At 40.9% G+C, this 15,584-nt stretch overlaps 1 protein-coding gene across 1 annotated transcript in view; it reads left to right on the top strand.

Moving 5' to 3' along the window:
- LOC143277694 (lysosomal protective protein-like) overlaps nucleotides 1–15,584 on the top strand; it is a 43,158-nt gene that overhangs the window by 13,379 nt on the left and 14,195 nt on the right. Inside the window, exons 6-9 of the mRNA XM_076582614.1 lie at nucleotides 6,269–6,360; nucleotides 9,757–9,853; nucleotides 13,584–13,757; nucleotides 14,901–15,055. Of these exons, the coding sequence (XP_076438729.1) occupies nucleotides 6,269–6,360; nucleotides 9,757–9,853; nucleotides 13,584–13,757; nucleotides 14,901–15,055 (518 nt within the window). The remainder of the gene's footprint in view (nucleotides 1–6,268; nucleotides 6,361–9,756; nucleotides 9,854–13,583; nucleotides 13,758–14,900; nucleotides 15,056–15,584) is intronic.

The following is a 15,584-nucleotide window of genomic DNA, read 5'->3' as shown; positions in this document are numbered from 1 at the left end:
GACATGTGATTATGCAAAAGAGACTTTAGTATACATTGTGAACATTTGGTTACGTGAACATATGTGGAAAGATGATTTGTATGTATGTGTAGGTGTATTATTGGGGGGGAAAATAAGCCCCACCCCTTCCCATAGCTTCTTCCGTAAAAAAAAAAAAAAAAATTTTTTTAAAGTTTTTGTTGTTGTTTTGTTTTGGAGATACACTCTTTATTTCTGGTTGTTTCAATAACAGTACACATACTCGGCTTATATCACAGATTGACATAAGTTTACATTTGGGCCAACAGCAAAGTGGGAGCTGTATTATCAATGGTTTCTCCAGTCAGTGGGAAACCATTTGCAGCTTAGTCTTTTGTGAAGGACTATGACTCTCAAACTAGGAGGCAAAATTGCACTGGCTCTTAGTGCTGCAGCCTTGTGAGCTAGTTGGCCTTTGGGAACCATCCCAACGCCGACTGTCCTAAAACCCTCTTGGCTGAGAGAGTGGGGATGTACTTGAGCAAGACACTCTCCACTATAATCAAATTCTAGCCCAAATAGTCGGAACAGCAGTTGCCTCCTCTGCTGTTTTGATGGTCATAGTCAAACACGACTGACTATCATATCTATATACACATACATTCATCTCTTTTTTTTCTTTCTTTCTTTCTTTCTTTCTTTTTCTTTCATGTTTTTTTTTGTTTTTTTGTTTTTTTGGGTTTTTTTTTGCACTTGTTGCTTCTCTTCCCCCCCCCCTCTCCCCCCCCCCCCTCACCCCCCCTCCCTTTTTTTTTCAATTTTCCTATAGCAGCTAGAGAGAGAGACAGAGAGATAATGCTTTGCTTTTAATTATAAGCAAGGAGCTTTCTTGTGTATGTAGGCAATTGCTTTTTATTTATTTTCAGCAAGGGGTGTTTGTTTGTTTGTTTGTTTTTCAGATGATTAGCAGCTGTTTTGAATAAGAAGGAAGGAGGTGGGGGGCGGGGGAGGGGGGGGGGGTTGTGTTTTTGTTTTTTTGTTTTTTTTATCTTGTGGATCATTAGCGGTTGCTTTTGATGTTAACCAATGTGCTTTTCATCATATAAAATTATATATATATATATATATATATATATATATATATATATATATGTATATATATATATATATAGAGAGAGAGAGAGATGATTGGCAGTTATTCTTAATCTCACCCAAGGAGTTTTTCCTTGTGGAGTGATGGCCTAGAGGTGACGCGTCCGCCTAGGAAGCGAGAGAATCTGAGCGCGCTGGTTCAAAGCACGGCACAGCCCCCAAAATTTTCTCCCCCTCCACTAGACCTTGAGTGGTGGTCTGGACGCTAGTCATTCGGATGAGACGATAAACCAAGGTCCCGTGTGCAGCATTGCACGTAGCGCACGTAAAAGAACCCACGGCAACAAAAGGGTTGTTCCTGGCAAAATTCTGTAGAAAAATCCACTTCAATAGGAAAAACAAATAAAACTGCACACAGGAAAAAATACAAAAAAAATGGGTGGCGCTGTAGTGTGGCGACGTGCTCTCCCTGGGGAGAGCAGCCCGAATTTCACACAGAGAAATCTGATGTGATAAAAAGAAATACAAATACAAATAATTGTTCATGTAATTGTGTTCAAACATTCCATTTTGTCGTTGTTTTTTTTGTTTGTTGTTGTTGCCTGAGGACATTTTGCTCTCTGTATTTTCACGATAAAGGTGGGGTGATGAATGTGCTGCTTTCGGGGGTCCATTTTGGGTTTGGGACTTCTGGACTTGGCTATACTCTCAGTGAGACATAATATTATAATAATAATAATAATAATAATGATAATGGATACTTATATAGCACACTATCCAGAAATCTGCTCTAGGTGCTTTACAAAAAACGCTTTTGTTAACATAAAACATCATATCTATGTTACGTACACACACCAAAATGTGACTACACACACACACACACACACACACACACACACACACACACACACACACACACACACACACACACGCTGCATACATACATTTTAACATACATGTGTATCTAACAGTTACCCTAACACATACACACACACAGGCAGGCACAAACTTACATAAACACACGCACACGCACACACAATACACATTCATATCCATGCATGTAGTTATGTACACATACATATGTATACACACATAGTCAAGCACAGCTAACACAAAGGAAGTGGACCTGCCACATTTGAACTTATTGCTGAGGGAAAAGGTGAGTTTTGAGACGAGATTTAAAAGATGCGAGGGAATCAGAATGACGGAGGTTATCAGGGAGCTTGTTCCACGTCTTTGTATATACACATGAAGGGGTTCAGGCACAGGCAGGTCTGCACATCTGTTTGGCCTGTGCGATCCGGAAAAATCACCACACGTTAGCTTACCTGCCAGGGAATTGAACCTAGGACCCTCAGATTGAAAGTCCAACGCTTTAACGCTCTCGTCTGTTGTTGTGTCCGTCACTCCACGTAATAGAAAAACGTGTATAATATAGTGAGTAAAGTGCATGCGTGATGAAGGCAGATTAAATTTGCCTTCCTAACCTTATTTTCTTGTTCTCAGATGCTTTTCTCAAAATATTTGCAGCCGCTCGTGAGATTAAAAGTTTGACTGGTTGCGTTTCAGTATGAACAAATTGATCCCTGGAGTAATGGAACGAGACTGTTCTGAAAATTTGGAATACATGATAGATTGATGTGTTTATTTTCCTTCTTTTTTTTTCTCTTTCTTTCTTTTCTTTCTCTCTCTCTCTCTTTCTTGATCTCTCTATGTATATGTATAATATAAATTAAGGGGTGCGTGGAGTGATGGCCCAGAGGTAACGCGTCCACCAAGGAAACGAGAGAATCTGAGCGTGCTGGTTCGAATCACGGCTCAGCCGCCGATATTTTCTCCCCCTCCACTAGACCTTGAGTGGTGGTCTGGACGCTGGTCATTCAAATGAGATGATAAACCGAGGTCCCGTGTGGAGCATGCGCTTGGTGCACAGAAAAGAACCCACAGCAACAAAAAGATTTTTCCTGGCAAAATTCTGTAGAAAAATCCACTTCGATAGGAAAAGCAAATAAAACCGCACACAGGAAAAAATACAAAAAAATGGGTGGTGCTGTAGTGTAGCGACATGCTCTCCCTGGGGAGAGCAGCCCGAATTTCACACAGAGAAATCTGTTGTGATAAAAAGAAATACAAATACAAAATACAAACAAGACGCTATGAGTTAACATTGATATATAATATGTATATGTTTGGGTTTTTTGGGTTTTTTTTTTTTCTTTTGTGCCATGCTCTTGTATTGTAACACAAAATAAGGATGATGAAAAGAATTTGGCTGAAAGCAAGTACATCACTTTCTGTTGTTGTTTTTTGTGTGTTTTTTTCTATACAAATCAAGGCGTTAGATGAAGGGAAGTATTACAGCAGCTCATTCAGATCAGTTTGCGTTGCTCATTTTATATGGTCCCCCGTTTGCTGTCTGTTTTCAAGTTTGTGTTTGCTGGTAGTTTGATGATAACGGCTGTTATCTTGTTTTCGTTTGGTCATTGGGGAGGTATGACCGAGTGAGTTCACAAGCATGATGATGTTATTTTCCAGAACCTTTCTCAGCATAGAGCGTAGCAAACTGTGTCAACGATGAGAGGGTTAATACCTCGTTGTGAAATTTTGTTTGCCAGTGAGTTGATAATGTTTAAATACATTGTTTTATAGTCTTGCTTGTTGGTTAGTTCATGACACCTAATAGTTAACACATGTTTTGTTTGCCAGTGATAATGTTTAACACATTGTTTCTTTGCATTGCTTGTTGGTAATTTCATGACACCTAATGCATGTGGAGTTTTGGCCTAGAGGTAACGCGTCCACCTGTGAAGCGAGAGAATCAGAGTGTGCTGGTTTCTTCTTCTTCTTCTTCTGCGTTCACTCGTATGCACACGAGTGGGCTTTTACATGTATGACCGTTTTTACCCTGCCATGTAGGCAGCCATACTCCGTTTTCGGGGGTGTGCATTCTGGGTATATTCTTGTTTCCATAACCCACCGAACGCTGACATGGATTACAGGATCTTTAACGTGCGTATTTGATCTTCTGCTTGCATATACACACGAAGGGGGTTCAGGCACGAGCAGGTCTGCACATATGTTGACCTGGGAGATGGTAAAAATCTCCACCCTTTACCCACCAGGCGCCGTCACTGTGATTCAAACCCGGGACCCTCAGATTGACAGTCCAACGCTTTAACCACTCGGCTATTGCGCCCGTCAGTGTGCTGGTTTCGAATCACGGCTCAGCTGCTGATGTTTTCTCCCCCTCCACTACACGCTAGTCATTCGAATGAGACGATAAACCAAGGTCCCGTGTGCAGCATGCGCTTGGCACACGGAAAAGAACCCACAGCAACAAAAGGATTGTTCCTGGCAAAGTTCTGTAGAAAGATCCACTTCGATAGGAAAAACAAATAAAACTGCAGGCGGGGAAAAAAAAAAGAAAAAAAAAAGGGTGGTGCTTTCAGTGTAGCAACTGCTCTCCCTGGGGAGAGTGGCCCGAATTTCATGTAGAGAAATCTTTTGTGACAAAGAAAAGATAAATACAAATGCAAAAATGTTCTGTTTGCCAGTGATTTGATAATGTTTACTTTAATACATCATTTTCCTGTCTTGCTCGCTGGTAATTTCATGATACCGAGTACATGTTTTGTTTTGCCAGAGGTTTGATAATGGTTAATACATTGTTATCTAGTCTTGCTTGTTAATTGTTTAGTAATTTCATGACACCTAATAAAAAAGTTTTATGTTTAAGATTTGCTTGCTGGTAATTTGACAATGGCTATTGCCACATGTTCTTGTTTTGGTTGTTGATGATTTTGTCAGTGCTCAATACTTTGTTGTCACGTTTTTGTTTGTTGGTAGTTTGACATTGCTTATTGAATTGTTTTTAAGTATTTCTTGCTGGTAATTTGACAGCGCTTATTACTTTATTTTCAAGTCTTTTTGCAGGTAATTTGATGGTGCTTATTGCCACATTTTCAGGTTTTGGTTGTTGGTTATTTGATTGCCTAAGACTTTGTTGCCAAGTTTTGGTCATTGGTAAATTGACAGTGCTTACGGGTTAGGGTTACTTTGTTGTTCAGTTGTTGTTGTTTTTTCCCTGGGTGTTTGGGCAATCCTAATTTTCGTCTTTTATGTGACAATGCTTATGGATTACTTTGCCATTCAGTTTTGTTTTGTTTTTTCCTGGGTATTTGGACAATCCTAATTTTCTTCTTTTTGGTAATATGACACTGCTTATAGATTACTTTATCATTCAGTTTTTTATCCTGGGTATTTGGGCAATCCTAATTTTCTTCTTTTTGGTTATATGACACTGTTTATGGATTACTTTATCATTCTTTTTTTATCCTGGGTATTTGGGCAATCCTAATTTTCTTCTTTTTGGTTATATGACACTGTTTATGGATTACTTTATCATTCTTTTTTTATCTTGGGTATTTGGGCAATCCTAATTTTCTTCTTTTTGGTTATATGACACTGTTTATGGATTACTTTATCATTCTTTTTTTATCCTGGGTATTTGGGCAATCCTAATTTTCTTCTTTTTGGTAATATGACACTGTTTATGGATTACTTTATCATTCAGTTTTTTGTTCCTGGGTATTTGGGCAATCCTAATTTTCTGTTGTTTGCTGGTCATTTAATGTCACATGATACCTGGTGGTGGTGGTGGCGGTGTGGTGTTTTTTGTTTGTTTGTTGTTGTTGGGTTGTTGTTTTTTTGCAAGGTATTTAAAAAATGAGGGGTGAATCTTATGACATTATTATTCAGCAGTGCATTACAGATCTAAAAGGTATTGTAGATGCCATTTTGGACAAGAACTTAATCTTTATCTGTTAGTATATTTTGCGCACGAAAACTTTAAAACTTTTCATCCTTAACTTACACACATTTTTTGCTAGTATATCCAAATGTCCAACAGCTAATTAACTGTTAGTATTTTAATCTTTGACTCTGTCAATTTTTATGGGTCAGCTGATTTTAGTTGATTTGGTTCTTTTGCGTCCACAAATTTTCCTTGAGCATTTTACATTTCTCTTTTGTGTCTGATAAGTGATTGTATATATATAGTTTGAGCATGTTCTCACACACATACACATCACACTTCCCCCTCCCCCTACCCCTCCCCCCAACATCTAAAATCACTTTAGTGAACAGACATTACATTAATGACCAACACAGTCATTCATTTGCTGTGACTTTTTTCACACATCGCTATGTTGGTTTTCAGGGGTTTGCAGTGGGCAACGGGCTGTCGAGCTATGATCTGAACGACGACTCACTCATCTACTTTGTTTATTATCACGGACTCATCGGGGAAGAGTGAGTAACCCGACGCGCTTAGTTACTCCTTGAGGGGAAAGTAAAATGAAATGAAGTGAGGGGCACATAAGACCGTATGGCTGTGTCTGGAGTGGCACTGCCTTCATCTGTCTGCAGGCAGGGTCGGTTTGGTCTGTGGGGTGAGCTCAGCAGTTGGAGGGTGGTGTGTCTTTTGCCGGTGGGCTCTGCAGTCATGAAATACTGGCTGGTACACCCATGGGGATACTTCTTTTAAGGCTGTCGCGAGTTGCGTCCTGTGGTCTCTTTTGCCTCTTTTCGGGAGCAGTTATATCCCTTGAATTCATTTCTAAATGGAGTGTCCTGTGCGTGCCTGCACCCATCGTGAACACAGCGCAGGCCTCCTAGGGTGGGTGGTGCAGGATTGTTCCAAGGGTGGGTGGAGACAGTGCTTCTCTGGGTCCTCCCCAGCACCTACGGGTGTTTCTTTCTTCTGAACGATGACTCACTAATAATAATAATAATAATGGATACTTATATAGCATACTATCCAGAAATCTGCTCTAGGTGCTTTACAAAAACGCTTTTGTTAACATAAAACATCATATCTGTGTTACATACACGCACCAAAATGTGACTACACACACACACACACACACACACACACACGCGCTGCATGCATACATTTTAACATACATGTGTATCTAACAGCTACCCTAACACGTACGCACACATAGGCAGGCACAAACTTACCTAAACACATGCACACGCACACGCAATACACATTCATATACATGCATGTAGTTATGTACTCACTCATCTACTTTGTTTATTATCACAGACTCATTGGGGAAGAGTGAGTAACCCGACACGCTTAGTTACTCCTTGAGGGGAAAATAAAATGAAGTGAAGTGAGGGGCACATAAGACCGTATGGCTGCGTCTGGAGTGGCACTGTCTTCATCTGTCTGCGGGCGGGGGCGGTTTGGTCTGTGGGGTGTGCTCAGCAGTTGGAGGGTGGTGTGTCTTTTGCCGGTGGGCTCTGCAGTCATGAAATACTGGGTGGTACACCCATGGGGATACTTCTTTTAAGGCTGTCGCGAGTTGCGTCCTGTGGTCTCTTTTGCCTCTGTTCGGGAGCAGTTATATCCCTTGAATTCTAAATGGGGTGTCCTGTGCGGGCCTGCACCCATCGTGAACACAGAGCAGGCCTCCTAGGGTGGGTGGTGCAGGATTGTTCCAAGGGTGGGTGGAGACAGTGCTTCTCTGGGTCCTCCCCAGCACCTACGGGTGTTTCTCTTTCTTCTGAACGATGACTCACTCATCTACTTTGTTTATTATCACACACTCATTAGGGAAGAGTAAGTAACCTGACGGGCTTAGTTACTCCTTGAGGGGAAAATGAAATGAAACGAAGTGAAATCAAACACACAAACGAATAGATAGATAATTAAATGAATGAGCTGGTGGAATGATGAATAGAAACATAAATTTAAAATGAAATGGAATAAGATAAATGAACAAACAGATAAATAAATGAAATGAAATGAAAAATTAGAGGGAAAAAAAAATGCTACCTTTATTCACACTTCACTGATGGTTTATTTATGTATTCACACAGCCGCAGTCGTTTATTTGTTCACTCAACACCGATGGTTTATTTATTCACACTGCACAAATGCTGTGTTTAATTCACACTTCACCAATGGTTTATTCATTTATTCACACAACACCAATGGTTTATTTAGTCACATGACACCAGTGGCGTATCTATTCGCTCAGCAATGGTTTATTTACAGCACCAGTGGTTTATTGAATAAACACAACACCAATGGTTTATTTAGTCACATAACACCAGTGGCCTATCTATTCGCTCAACAGTGGTTTATTTACAGCACCAGTGGTTTATTTATTCGCACAACACCAACGGTTCATTTGTTTATGCACACAACACAAACAGTTTATCTGTCGACACAGCACCATTGGTTTAGTTATCCACACTGCACCAGTGTCTTATTCATTCACAGTTTACAAATTGTTTGTTTATTCACACAGTACCCACGTTTCTTTTTTTTTCTTTTCTTTCGTTTTTTTTTTATTCACACAGCACCAATGGTTTATTCACACAACACCAATGGATTGTTTGTTCACACAACACTGATGGTTTATTTATTCACACTGCACAAATGCTGTGTTTATTCACACTTCACCAATGGTTTATTTATTTATTTATTCACACAACACCAATGGTTTATTTAGTCACATAACTCCAGTGGCATATCTGTTCGCTCAACAGTGGTTTATTTATTCACACAACACCAATGGTTCATTTGTTGTTTATTCACACAACACAAATAGTTTATCTGTCGACACAGCACCATTGGTTTAGTTATCCACACTGCACCAGTGTCTTATTCATTCACAGTTTACAAATTGTTTGTTTATTCACACAGTACCCACATTTCTTTTTTTCTTTTTCTTTTTTTTTTTAATTCACACAGCACCAATGGTTTATTTACTGAATATTCACATAGCACCAACAGTTTACTTATTCACACAGCACCAATGGTTTATTTACTGAATATTCACATAGCACCAACAGTTTACTTATTCTCACAGCACCAATGGTTTATTCACACAGCACCAATGGTTTATTCACACAACACCAGTGGATTGTTTGTTCACACAACACCGATGGTTTATTTATTCACACTGCTCAAATGTTATGTTTATTCACACTGCACAAATGGTATATTTATTTATTCACACAACACCAATGGTTTATTTATTCACAACACCAGTGGTTTATTTATTCACACAACACCAGTAGTTTATTTTTTCACACAACACGAGTGGCTAATCTATTCGCTCAACAATGGTTTATTTACATACAGCACAAGTGTGTTTTTTTTTATTCACACAACACCACTGGTTCATTTGTTTATTCACACAAGACGGGTGCATTAGCTGAGTGGTTTCAGTGTGGGACTTTCAGTCTGAGGATCCCGGGTTCGAATCACGGTAACGGCGCCTGGTGGGTAAAGGGTGGAGATTTTTCCGCTCTCTCAGGTCAACATATGTGCAGACCTGCTAGTGCCTGAACCTCCCTCCTGTGTATACGCACGCAGGAGATCAAATACGCATGTTAAAGATCCTGTAACCCATGTCAGTGTACGGTGGGTTATGGAGACATGAAAATACCCAGCATGCATGAACCACAACAGAGTCATCGGAAAGTTGATGTTGGTCGTGTAACAGAAAGAAGAAGAAGAAGAACACCAATGGTTTATCTGTTCACACAGCACCAGTGGTTGGTTTATTCACGCACCACGTATGGTTTATCCATTCACACATTACCGGTGGTTGGTTTATCTATTCACACACTACCTAGTTGTTTGTTTATTCACACAGCACCACTGGTTTCTTGATTTGTCTTCAGTCTTTGGTTCAAGATGGTCAAGAGCTGTTGCCATGGTGACGCAAACAACTGCAGTTTCTCACAGGCGGCTCGCCTCAGTACGGAGTGTATGTCCTATGTGAGTTTTTTTTTTTTTTTTTTTTTTTTTTTTTTTTAAGTTTGTTTGTTGTTGTTGAAATAATGGTTGTTTTTTTTGTTTTTGTTTTTGATTGTTTTATTTCAGAATGTCACACTACAAATACAGTGATGAATTTGACAGATTTGCAGTTGCTGTTATTGTTAAATTTCACACACACACACACACACACACACACATATATATATATATGTCTATCTATCTATCTAGAGAGAGAGAGGTCTTTACTCTCCCTGCCAGACCTTACCAGTCCTTACAAGTTCTTACCAGATCCTTCCAGACCTTACCAGTCCTTACAAATCCTTACCAGTCCTTACAAGACCTTTTTTTCTGTGTGTGTGTGTGTGTGTGTTTACCAGACCTTACAAGTGGTTGCATTGACACCAATCCTTACCAGACCTTACCAGTCCTTACCAGACATCACAAATCCTTACCAGTCCTTACCAGACCCTACTGGTCCTTACCAGAAATCACAAGTCCTAACCAGACCTTACCAGTCCTTACCAGACCTTACCAGTCCTTACCAGAAATCACAAGTCCTAACCAGACCTTACCAGACATCACAAATCCTTACCAGTCCTTACCAGACCTTACCAGTCCTTACCAGACATCACAAATCCTTACCAGTCCTTACCAGACCCTACCGGTCCTTACCAGAAATCACAAATCCTTACCAGTCCTTACCAGACCTTACCAGTCCTTACCAGACATCACAAATCCTTACCAGTCCTTACCAGACCCTACCGGTCCTTACCAGAAATCACAAGTCCTAACCAGACCTTACCAGTGGTTACCAGACCTTACCAGTCTTTACCAGACCTTTCGAGAACTCACCAGTCCTTAACAGACATCACAAGTCCTTAACAGTCCTTACCAAATATAACAAGTCCTTACCAGTCATTACAAATCATTACCAGTCCTTACCGGTCCTTACCAGACTTCACAAGTCCTTACCAGACCTTAGAAGTCCTTACCAGACCTTACCAGACCTTATCAGACATCACAAGTCCTTACCAGTCATTACCAGACCGTACAAGTCCATACTAGACATTACCGGTCCTAACCAGACCTTAGAAGTCCTTACCAGACATTACAAGTCTTTACTAGTCCTTACCAGACCTTACCAGACCTTATCAGACATCACAAGTCCTTACCAGTCATTACCAAATATAACAAGTCCTTACCACTACCAGTCCATACCAGACCTTACCAGACCTTACAGCTTCTTACCAGTCCTTACCAGACATCACAAGTCCTTAACAGACCTTACTAGTCCTTACCAGTCATTACCAGTCGGTACCAGACGTCACAAGTCCTTACATGTCCTTACCAGTCCTTACTAGTCCTTACCAGTCCTTACCAGACCTTCCCTACAGTCCTTACCAGTCCTTACCAGACCTTCCTTACAGTCCTTACCACACCTTTCCTACAGTCCTTACCTGTCCTTACCAGACCTTCCCTACAGTCCTTACCTGTCCTTACCAGACCTTCCCTACAGTCCTTAACAGTCCTTACCAGACCTTCCTTACAGTCCTTACCGCACCTTTCCTACAGTCCTTACCAGACCTTACCAGATCTTCCTTACAGACCTTCCTTACAGTCCTTACCAGACCTTCCCTACAGACCTTACAAGTCCTTACCAGTCCTTACCATACCTTCCCTACAGTCCATACCAGTCCTTACCGGACCTTCCCTACAGTCCTTACCAGTCCTTACCAGACCTTCCCTACAGTCCTTACCAGTCCTTACCAGACCTTCCCTACAGTCCTTACCAGTCCTTACCAGACCTTCCCTACAGTCTTTACCAGTCCTTACCAGTCCTTACCAGACCTTCCCAACAGTCCTTACCAGTCCTTACCAGACCTTCCCTACAGTCCTTACCAGTCCTTACCGGACCTTCCCTGCAGTCCTTACCAGTCCTTACCAGATTTTACAGTCCTTACCAGACCTTCCCTACAGTCCTTACCAGTCCTTACCAGACCTTCCCTACAGACCTTACAAGTCCTTACCAGTCCTTACCAGACCTTCCCTACAGTCCTTACCAGTCCTTACCTTACCAGTCCTTACCAGACCTTCCCTACAGTCCTTACCAGACCTTCCCTACAGTCCTTACCAGTCCTTACCAGACCTATCCTACAGTCCTTACCAGACCTTCCCTACAGTCCTTACCAGTCCTTACCAGTCCTTACCAGACCTTCCCAACAGACCTTAACAGACCTTCCCTACAGTCCTTACAGACCTTACTGGACCTTCCCCACAGTCCTTACCAGTCTTTACCAGTCCTTACCATACCTTACCAGACTTGCCAGTCTTTACCAGTCCTTACCCGACCTTCCCTACAGTCCTTACAGACCTTACCGGACCTTCCCTACAGTCCTTACCAGTCTTTACCAGACCTGACCAGACCTTCCCTACAGTCCTTACCAGTCCTTACCAGACCTTACCAGTCCTTACCAGACCTTCCCTACAGTCCTTACAGACCTTACCGGACCTTCCCTACAGTCCTTACCAGTCTTTACCAGACCTGACCAGACCTTCCCTACAGTCCTTACCAGTCCTTACCAGACCTTACCAGTCCTTACCAGACCTTCCCTACAGTCCTTACAGACCTTACCGGAGCTTCCCTATAGTCCTTACCAGTCTTTACCAGATCTTACCAGTCCTTACCAGACCTTCCCTACAGTCCTTACAGACCTTACCAGTCCTTACCAGACCTTCCCTACAGTCCTTACAGACCTTACCGGACCTTCCCTACAGTCCTTACCGGTCTTTACCAGTCCTTAACGGACCTTCCCTATAGTTCTTACCAGTCCTTACCATGCCTTACCAGACTTGCCAGTCTTTACCAGACCTTACATACCTTACCAGTTCTTACCAGTAGTAGTCCTTCCTTACAGTCCTTACAAGTCCATACCAGACCTTCCCTACAGTCCTTACCAGACCTTCCAGTCTTTACCAGACCTTCCCTACAGTCCTTACCAGACCTTCCAGTCTTTACCAGACCTTCCCTGCAGTCCTTACCAGTCCTTAGCAGACCTTCCCTACAGTCCTTACAAGTCCTTACCAGCCCTTTACAAATCCTGAGCAGTCCTTGCAAGTCCTTACCATTACAAATACCAGTTCCTTCCAGGAACAACAGAAAGTTGGATTGATGCTTAAACATCTCCCAGGTGTTGAGTCTTTGCAGATCTTTGCTGTGTACCTTTTTTTCTTCTTTATCTATTTATATTTATTTATTTTGTTTTATTCGTGTTTTTATCCCCAGGTGAACGCTGAGGAGGGGGAGGGTGGGGTGGGTGGGGGGATGGGGCAGGGAAGGGGAGGGGGGGTGTTGAGCCTTTGTGGATCTTTTGTATCTATATATCTTGCCCCCCCCCCCCCTTTTTGATCTGTTTATTGTATTTGTTTCTTCTTTGTTTGTTCATTTATTTATTTATTTATTTATTTATCTATTTATTTTATTTTATATACCCAGGTGAAGAGTGAAAGGGGGGTTTGGCGGGGGGGGGGGGGGGGGGGTTGTGGACCTTTTGTATATGTATATTTTTTTTTACTTTTTATCTGTTTACTTGTTTGTTTGTTTGATTATTTATTCATTTATTTGTTTATTCATTCTTTTTTCTTTTTTTTTAATCTATTTGTGTATCTATCTATTTAATATTATTTATTTATTTATTAATTATTTCTATGTATTTATCTATTTTCAACCCAGGTGAACACCGTGTCCAACCTGGTGTACGCAGGGGGGCTGAACATCTACAACCTGTACGGCCCATGCGTGAAGAACTCCGGCAGGCTGGGGTACGGCTTTGGTGGCCAGAGCCTGGTCACGGCCAACTTCGGCTGGGGTTTCGCCCATTCCCCTTACATCAAGGCTGAAAGGAAGGTTGGTTTTTTTTTGTTTCTTACTTGATTTGCTTCTTCTTTTTTTTTTTTTCTTTTTTTTTTTGCCATAGATACATGTTTGTTTGTTTATTGATTGGCACCCCCGAAAGCGGAGTATGGCTGCCTACATGGCGGGGTAAAAACGGTCATACACGTTTAAAAGCCCATTCTTGTACATAAGAGTGAACGTGGGAGTTGCAGCCCATGAACGCAGAAGAAGAAGAGGAAGAAGAAGTTTATTGATTGGCGAGTTCATTGATTTAAAAAAAATATTTTTATGGGGTTTTTTGGGGTTTTTTTTTTACCTATTTTTATTATCGGTCTTTAATCATTTCTTTTCTAGAAACAAAAAAAACAACAAAAACAACAACAACAACAACAAAAAATCATCGTTTGGCAAATAGTTGACACTGAATGTAAAATAGGCTTGGCACTGAAAGGGTTAACCAAGTGGACGAGCATGTAAGTAAGTCAATAAAAAAAAAGATATGTGCACAGAGCAGTGTCCCAGTAGTAATACCCCCCCCCTCCCCCGCCCCCCCTGCACACACTCACACACACACACACACTCACCCCTCTCCCCCATCCCCAACCCCCCAAGCCCCCAACCCAATGAGGAAGCGAGTGTACACGAGTTTTGAGTCCTATATATGTTACGCAGCATGCGAAAAATCTGGCTTAAGTTGGAATTTATTGTTTTTGACACTCGTATACTTTCAGAAAGCTTAAAAAACACAGAAAACAGAACTGATCTATCTCTCACCTACTGCTAGGTCACATAACGTCTGGGATTTTTTTAATTTTTGCTACCTACTTCCGGGAGGTTATCGGCCGTAGTACTTTCATTTTCTCCGCATAGGCGGATAGTAGTTTGCACGGGACAGGAATGTCAGACCCCTGCCGGAGTCTGCACTAGTTGGGTCACAGTAAGTATGTTATTTAAATGTAATTTTAGATAGAAAATTTCCTTTTATGCTGCTTTTTTTTTCTTTTTTTTTTATACTAATTTATTTGCAAAAAAAAAAATGTTTTAAAATGCTTATTCATTCAAAAGAATTTTTGGAAATACTAATTTATGCAAAAACTTTTGAAACGCTAATTTATGCTTTTTTTTTTTTTTTTTTTGTTTCTTATCTGCTTGTAGTTCATTGAGAACCTGCGAGGTGGGCGGTCCAACGCCAGACTATCCCTGACGCCCCCCTGCATCAACGCCAAAGGGGCCATAGCCTACATGAACTCCAAGGACGTCCGCAAAGCGTTGCACATCCCCTCCAATCTTCCGGAATGGCAGCCGTGCAGGTGGGGGGGGGGTGGGGGGGGGGGGGGTGGTGTTTTTAGTGTGTGTGTGTGTGTAAAGTGTGTACGAAGTGTGTCTCTTTTGTGAGTGTGTGGGGGCCGGGGTGGAGTTGGGGGGGGGGGGGTGGGGGTGGGGATTGTTCAGGACCAGTAGCTCAAGGAGGCATCAATGTGCTCGGTCAAATATATAAACGCTACACCACATCTGCCAAGCAGAGATGCCTGACTGACCAGCAGCATAACCCAATGCGCTTTGTCAGGCCTTGAGAAAAAAAAAGATAAATAAATGAATAAATAAATGAATGATAATAAAAATAAATTAAAATGAAATAAATAAAATAAAAGATAACCAAAAATGAAAATAAATAAATAAATAAACAAATTAAATAAAATAGAATAATAAAAGAATAATAAAAGAATAAATGAATAAAAGTAAAATAAAATAAATTTTGAAAAAAAAATTTTAATAAAAAAAATAAAATAAAAATAAAAAGATAAATACATAAAAATACTACTACTGATAATAATAATA

Source organism: Babylonia areolata, chromosome 34, assembly GCF_041734735.1.
Source record: "Babylonia areolata isolate BAREFJ2019XMU chromosome 34, ASM4173473v1, whole genome shotgun sequence".
Classification (NCBI taxonomy): Eukaryota; Metazoa; Mollusca; class Gastropoda; order Neogastropoda; family Buccinidae; genus Babylonia; species Babylonia areolata.
This window is presented reverse-complemented; position numbering and strand designations above follow the sequence as displayed.